At 34.2% G+C, this 7,807-nt stretch overlaps 1 protein-coding gene across 1 annotated transcript; it reads left to right on the forward strand.

Moving 5' to 3' along the window:
* The first annotated feature begins 292 nt into the window (after positions 1-292).
* LOC112764696 (uncharacterized) lies at positions 293-6,867 on the forward strand. The gene is made up of 13 exons (XM_025810428.3): positions 293-740; positions 834-907; positions 1,122-1,205; positions 1,379-1,459; positions 1,771-1,851; positions 2,344-2,436; positions 3,405-3,584; positions 3,728-3,795; positions 3,896-3,947; positions 5,707-5,760; positions 5,847-5,939; positions 6,103-6,169; positions 6,293-6,867. The coding sequence occupies exons 1-13, from the start codon at positions 599-601 to the stop codon at positions 6,382-6,384; spliced, it is 1,161 nt and encodes a 386-aa protein (XP_025666213.1). The 5' UTR covers positions 293-598; the 3' UTR covers positions 6,385-6,867.
* The last annotated feature ends 940 nt before the right edge of the window (positions 6,868-7,807 follow it).

A 7,807-nucleotide genomic window follows, 5' to 3' on the forward strand; every position in this document is an offset into this window, starting at 1 on the left:
AAGAATACTTTAAATGTAATTTTTTTATTTCTGATTCAAATTAAATACTGTTAAAAATAAATAAATAAATTTAATAATATTTATAAATATTTAATTTATAAATAATATTTTTAAATTTTTATTTTGATTTTTTTTACATGTAATAATAACATAATAAAATTTTTAATATTTAAATTATTTTATTAATTTTATAAATTTAAAAATAAAAATATAAAAATTAATTTCTTAAAAATAATAAAAAAACGCTGGAACGCTAGTAAATTATAAAACGGCTCTATTTTTTATATCTTAAAAAAACCAAAATATCGTGTCATTTTCAAATGAAAACAAAAACATAAAAACCTCTCAGCACCTAATGAAAACAAGAGTCAGAGGTCATAGGTTCGTAGAAATTAGGGGAAAACATTGAGAAACTGATTCCGATTGAAGACGCCCCGAAACAAATCCGAAATCGGAAGAACATTGATTCAACGGGGTGTTTAACTCGGAACAAACAATCACCATTGTTTTCCTTTTCACACCTATGACCTTTGGATCTTAGATTTTTGGTACTTATTTCGAAAAAAAAGGAAAGAAAAAGTCGAAATTGGGATCAGCAATGGATAGCATAATGAGCAAGCTTCGTAATCTTGACGCTTACCCTAAAATCAATGAGGATTTCTACAGCAGAACACTTTCCGGCGGCGTCATTACCCTTGCTTCCTCCGTTCTCATGATCTTGCTCTTCATCTCCGAGCTTCGTACGCCGTTAATTCCTCCATTAATTTCTGTGTCCTTTTCTTTTTCTTTATTTAATGTCACTGGATTTTTGTTTTTATTGTTTTTGTGTTCAGGATTGTATCTGCATGCTTCAACTGAGACAAAGCTTATTGTGGATACTTCTAGAGGTGAAACGCTGCGTATCAATGTAACGTCCTTTATCTCTTTCTCAATACCCTTCATTTTTTTTAGGAATGTTTGTTCTCACAGGACTGTTATTCTTATCTTTTGTAAATTCAAGTGCTTTGTTCTTTTTGTTTAAATTTGACTTATTTGGTTGTGTAATGTGAACGTAGTGTTAGGTTTGTTTGTTGCATAGAGTAATTGGTCTCTTCGTTTTTTTTTTTTTTTTGGACGTGCAGTTTGATGTTACTTTTCCTGCCCTACCGTGCTCGATGCTCAGTGTTGATGCAATGGACATTAGTGGAGAGCAACATCTCGATGTAGTAAGTACCATGAAGAAAAGAAGTTGTTTTTAGTTTAGTTTGTTAGTGCTTGCGCAGTTAAGGTTTTTCACTAGACTAGAGTAACGAATGTTGGGTTATCAGTTGTTTAGATGTCATGCGCTGCCTCTTGCTTGATTTCTGACAACTTTATATGTCTTTGATGTAACTCACAGAGACATGATATAATCAAGAAAAGGTTAGATACTCAAGGCAATGTAATAGGTACAAGGCAAGATGGAATTGGTTCTCCCAAGGTAAGATGTTTTATTGTTCATATTTTGATATTGGGTTGTTGATAAACTTAGGGTCTTTCAGTTTTATTTTTGTGCTTTCTTATTAAACAACTTGCTAAGCTTAGCAAATTTTAACCATCCCATGTGGTCATGCCTTATCTCATGTTCGTTGTTGACTCCATAAGATACATTTTGCTTTTTAGGATTTTCACTTTTCTGGATTACATTAGTGGTGGTGCCTTTTGTTTTTCTTAATTTATAGTAGTTTATAAAAAAGATATAATTCTTGAATACATTTCTACTACGCTTTCGTATAATGTTTATTTGCGCAGATTGAAAATCCCTTGCAAAAGCATGGAGGCAGGCTAGAGCACAATGAGACTTATTGTGGTTCCTGCTATGGGGCAGAAGAGGTATGCCTGATTTAAAATTAGGTGTCCGAAGTTATGGTTTATAAGGATGTCGTGAATTTAATGCCTTGTTTTATGTATTGATTATTGGACTATAGAGTGGAGTTTTTGTTGGCTAGGTCGCATACCAAGGAATCTGTTTTTTTTATTTTATTTACTTTCAATACTGTATGCTCCCAAAAGTTTAGGGGCATCATATGTTTGTTCTGGAAAAACTGCTTTTAATTAGGCAGCTGAATTAAGGTCAAGTCCATGCAGTTTTCTTCCCATCTTATCCTAGGTTGCGAGGTAAGCCGTTACAAAACTTGGAAGGTTGTTGCCTAGAGACAGCCTTTCTATCATCTCTAGACCCTCACTCTACCGGGATAGAACCTCATGCACTAGGCTGCTATCTTAGCTTAGGTTTTTCCAGTTCAGGTTTCATATTGTTTCGAAATGTTCCTTGCATCACGAGTTTGATGATTCCTTAATCTTGGACTCTATTCGTATTTGCAGTCAGATGATGATTGTTGTAATTCCTGTGAGGATGTTCGTGAAGCATATCGGAAAAAAGGTTGGGCAGTCTCAAATCCAGATTTAATTGATCAGGTTTGTCTATATGAATGCATCAACCACAATTATGTTCGCCAACATCCATGTAAACGGCAAGTGGCATTGTTCATATTTTATATTTATTTGTATATATTAGAATCCCAAATTTCACATTTCTTCTGGCTGCTTGCATTATAGAACAGGCTTTGTAGTAATAAAATAATGGAACTCCAAAGCTGTGATCCATTTGTGATGTTGTGCTTATATATGTTGTATTTGGAAATTCCAATTAAAATAGTTTCTACAGCTTGTGTTGGAGGAAGTTAAGTTAACAGCATTTTTATGGAGATGGTTCACTACCTGGTATTCATCATCAAATAAACTGCATGTCCTAACAGATCTCTTCTCTCCATTGTAATTAGATGCTTACTGTGTTGTTTGGAATTAACTGGTAACTGAAAATTTATAAGATGAGCTTGTTCTTGAACCTTCCATAGTGCGGTAGTCATGTCTTTTATTGATCACTATACTTCGGTTTGGGTTGTAACTTGTAAAATATGTGGAAATGGTGAATATGATAACCAAAATGGTTATGTAAACATTCCTTGGCCACAGGCATAAAGCTGTTTGATAAAGATGATATCCAACAACTAGTTTTGCAGTTAACATCCTGTGGCATTTTGTTGGAATCTGCATTATTCCCTGATGTTTATACTCTCAGAACAAGGTCAAGGCACTAGTATACTTAAGGACAGATATTGTTTTCCTTGGTGACTTTCACCTTGAATTTGTGAATAAATGCCATGTGTTCATTCAAATTAACTTGCTCCATGGATGCTACATAGTTTTCCTTTTATTTTCCCCTTCTTCTAGTATTTAGCATAAATATTTTATTGTATTTCTCTAAGCTGTATCTTCAACAATGATCTGCATTTTATGAATTTTTTTTAGTTCAAATAACAATTCTAAAATTAAATTGTTAATTTAGTTTGGTGCTTATTTGTTGTATGTTGTACATTACATAGTGCAAAAGGGAAGGATTCTTGCAAAGAATCAAGGAAGAAGACGGTGAAGGATGCAACATATATGGCTTCTTGGAAGTAAATAAGGTGGCAGGTAATTTTCATTTTGCTCCGGGCAAAAGCTTTCAGCAATCTGGTGTACATGTACATGATCTGCTGGCTTTTCAAAAGGACTCGTTTAATGTAAGAGCTGATCTGTTTACCTTGCATACTTTTTGGTGAACTAATTGCAATTTATACTACGCATGATCTGGAAATATAATTTTTTTTAATCAATCATGACACTTCATATTTCAAGAGACTAAATAGTCTTACATGTGATACAGTTAAGTCACCACATCAACAGATTAGCTTTTGGTGATTATTTTCCTGGTGTGGTGAATCCTCTTGATCGGTGAGCTTCTTTTGTTCTGAAAAAAACCCTCAAATCCTATTAAAATTTTGTAAAAATTGACTTTTGAAATTATATAATTTGTCACCTTATGAATTTTCAGTGCACATTGGACTCAGAAAACACCAAGTGGGATGTATCAATATTTTATTAAGGTTAGATTATATATCTGCGTACTCCTAATTACTAACTTCGATTAAGATTAGGGTTAGAATAAATTGTCAAATTGCTATGTGGAGTAAATCAATATCCAATATACTTCATCATTGTATTTCCTTGTGTGCTTTATGAATGAATTAACTAATTATTTATTCCTGAATTCGTTAACTCTGGAACCTGGATAGCTTTTAAGTAATGTATACATGTGGACTTCCCGTGGTTCAAAATTATGCTTATCCCTCACGTTATGTGTGATGTGGCATGTTTGTAAAATAAAAATGAATGGAACAGAAATTCAAAGTTCAGAAGGCTGTTATCTGTTATGTTTATCAAAGAAAGATGGAAGTTTGGAGTTTTGTTTTTTTTATTTTTATTTTTCTTGGAGGGGAAGAAAAAGAAGGGGGGGGGGGAGAGGGGAGGTTTTTGTAGTTGAAGCTAAGGACAAGAAGATTTTCTCTGATAGCCTTGAAATTGTAATTTCTTGTTAAGTATCTAAAGAAAGTGGGAAACTGCACTTTAAAAAAGCTAGCTATTAAAGGAGAAGCACCACTTTCTTTAGATACAATATCAAGCATCCTACACTACTGAATGTGGGACTTTGGGCACCCATAATACCCAAGTTCCTAACAATACACTGCCCCTGGAGACTGGAGAGCCAACATCCACAACGTCTTCACTCTCAACGCTGACCCATTGGTAGCCACTTTGCTACCGGCTATTAGTATTTGGTATTCACCTTAATCCAGACTATAGGTAGCCCTCTCCATGGTGCCGACAACCTTGCTCTGTTACCATTGTTAAGTGCTTAAGAAAAGTGAGAAACCACACCTTAAAAAAAACTAGCTATTGAAAGGGAAGAACCACTCTTTAAATATAACATCAAGCATCTCATACTACCCGATGTAGGATTTTAGGCACCCCATAATACTCAAGTCCCTAACAGTTCGTCTTCTATCTCTGATTGGGGGGAAGGCATGCTATGTCCATTCCCACTTTTTTTCTCTACTACCTATTTCTTACCTACTTTCTAGTTCCATTCTATCAATTGGCAGCATTAGACCTCCCGATTTAGGAACCCTATACTACATGAATGAAAGCAGAGTATGTAGATGCAATTTATCGGATATTAAGATATTGTAGATTCTTGGACTGGACCAAGATAAAGCTTAGGGTTAATGAATGGACTCTATAAGATAGAACTGCTTTGAGGGGGTGTACTCACATTTGCTTTCTGGAAGTAGCATAATCCAAATGTTACTTGGGCAGGAACATTGATGTATGTGATCAAATCCATCCGATAAGAATATAAATGATGAACCTGTCCTTGTCCAATATAAGGAAGAAGAATATAATGCATGAATGAATCTTAGAAACCTCAACCAAGAGCAATTTATTCTTGCTTCTGTTTGGGAAAAAGAAAGCAGAATTGTAACATTCATTTTTACATCAGGATATGGTACAAATTGATCCCCCCCTTTTTTTTTTTTTTTTTGGGGGGGGGGGGGGTGTTGATGCTGCTTATATTCTTACTTTCTTAGTATTTTCTCTTTAATTACATCAGCAAAATGGTGTACTTGCTGTATAATGGAATCAATGCACAGTTTATATGTTTTGTTTGCTGAATATTGTCTTTTAAAAGGGTACTTGATTTTGTTATTCTTGTTGCAACATGTGAAATATTGCATAACCAGTGTCTTTTTCGTTGGAAACTTACCAAATTTTGATTCTTGTCGTCCCTTTCATGCTGTCTCTCAGGTTGTGCCTACTGTTTACTCTGATGTGAGAGGACATACTATCCAAACAAACCAGGTTATTGAACTTATAAATACCACTTTTCACTGATTTTTGCATTCTAACAAGGAAAGCATAATGAAAACTAGAATTTCTTCATGTAGTTCTCTGTGACAGAACACTTCAAGACTGGGGATGTGGGCCGATTCCAGTCCCTTCCCGGAGTTTTCTTCTTCTATGACCTTTCTCCAATTAAGGTGGATTCATACAATATATTATAGTTAATATTAATATTATATCTGTTCAACTGAAGTTGAAATATGTTATATTAAAATCAGTGGTTGCAACTAGGCGCTCTGTTTTTCTCAGTACTCCTCACCCTCTCTGCATTCCTTTGTGTTATCTTTCGACATGTTGTAGGTTACCTTTACAGAAGAACCTGTCTCATTCTTGCATTTCCTTACTAATGTCTGTGCCATAGTTGGAGGTAAAAACAGATCTTCAGCTACTCTTCTCTACTCTTGTATTTTAAAATACGTTCAGGACATGAATAAAATAATTTGTCGGGATCTTGTCACATCAATGCTTTTTGTTCTCTTTTTCCATTCAGGTGTTTACACTGTATCTGGAATACTAGATTCGTTTATCTATCACGGTCAACGGGCTATCAAGAAGAAGATGGAACTTGGTAAATTTAACTGATAAGCACGTCCCTTAAATGTTGTATCACCACTTTGCAGTGCATGGTTCTTCCCAAGACAATCTATTGCAGAGAAGATCAACTGTTGAATAGAATTCCCCTCGGGGTTCCATGAGTACTCACTTTCAGCAAAAAGGATTTTGCACTTGGATCATGTCATCGGTTGAAATGCAATGCTTGAACATGACATGTGCGGCAAATGCCACATTGCCAATGAATTATGTCTTTCTTGAAACAGCTGTGATGATGTGAATAACTGAATATTGCATATTTTGTGGAAAGTATTGGGGTTTATACCCGGGTTGTTTTGAGTTTGGAGTTCCGAGGGAGGGGAAGGGAGGGAAATAGCCAAATAGGGGGGTTGGCATTCTTTTATCTCATTTTCCCAAAACAATCTAATTCAATCAACCGTCTTTGGAAAACTATTAATTCAGCATTGATGATCTAAAATGAGGAAGGCGGTGAAGCCTGTTCTTTCATGTGTACATCTGGACTTTCACCCCCCCCCCCCCCCTCTTTTCCTTTTCTCCTGTTTCCACCTTTATCTCTTTTCCCCGCTTCTCTCCTCCTCGTTCCCTCCGTCGATTAATGCATACAAGAGTTACCTTTCAAATGGGTTTAACGATTCAAAGTTGGAGGGAATCAGAGTTTTGTAAGTTTGAATGAAACTAGGGATATTAATGTCGTGACATTTATAAAAATTGTTTCAACCTATTCTTAGATATTAGAGAAAAGGGTAAATAGGTCGTTGATTTGGGTCTGTCAAACCCAACGAAAAAATCAAACGTGATTTTTGTTGTACTGACTTTGTTGATACAGATGTACATTGAGAGAATTTTTAAAATGGGACAAATTAGATTCAGAAATTGATATGTCTAGATTTTAAAGAGGTCTGAGACTTAAATGTTCACAGATCAAAAAGTTAGGTTCGATTTGTCTTTTTTTTTAGATATTAAGTTGGTCTATTTTAGTAAGTTTAAAATAGTTGGATTAATATTACTCCCTTAACTATCCTCTGTATTTTAGGGTTTTTTTTGTATGGTAAACCAATAAAAATGTTTTCAAATGATCAAATTGCCAACAACAGGTACAATATAAATTTACTAACAACAAAATTATTTTGCCAAAAAAAAATATTTACTTGTTAAATAATTCTCAAAAGAATTTTAGAGGTTTAATGTTGATACATTTTTTCGTAAATATTATTAGAAAAATACAAATTTTATTCTTAAAATTTGGTAATTTTATGTTAATTGAAAATTTTTGTGATTACTTTTGTTAATGAAAAAAATATTTTTGAGAAATAAAAAAAAATCTAAAAATAGATCCCTTAATCTCCAATCTAATCTCAATCTTATACCACCGTTATCTCAATTTTCAAGTCTTTACTGTTAACATTCAAATGTTTTTTCATCCAACTCTCAT

The sequence above is a fragment of the Arachis hypogaea genome, chromosome 17 (assembly GCF_003086295.3).
Source record: "Arachis hypogaea cultivar Tifrunner chromosome 17, arahy.Tifrunner.gnm2.J5K5, whole genome shotgun sequence".
Taxonomy (NCBI): domain Eukaryota; kingdom Viridiplantae; phylum Streptophyta; class Magnoliopsida; order Fabales; family Fabaceae; genus Arachis; species Arachis hypogaea.

Bases quoted from the DNA above. Each gene is read 5' to 3' on its own strand.
- LOC112764696 (XM_025810428.3), top strand. From the start codon at position 599: ATGGATAGCATAATGAGCAAGCTTCGTAATCTTGACGCTTACCCTAAA. The intron at 741-833 runs GTACGCCGTTAA...TTTTGTGTTCAG, and splicing joins GCTCTTCATCTCCGAGCTTC to GATTGTATCTGCATGCTTCA. The intron at 2,437-3,404 runs GTTTGTCTATAT...TACATTACATAG, and splicing joins ATCCAGATTTAATTGATCAG to TGCAAAAGGGAAGGATTCTT.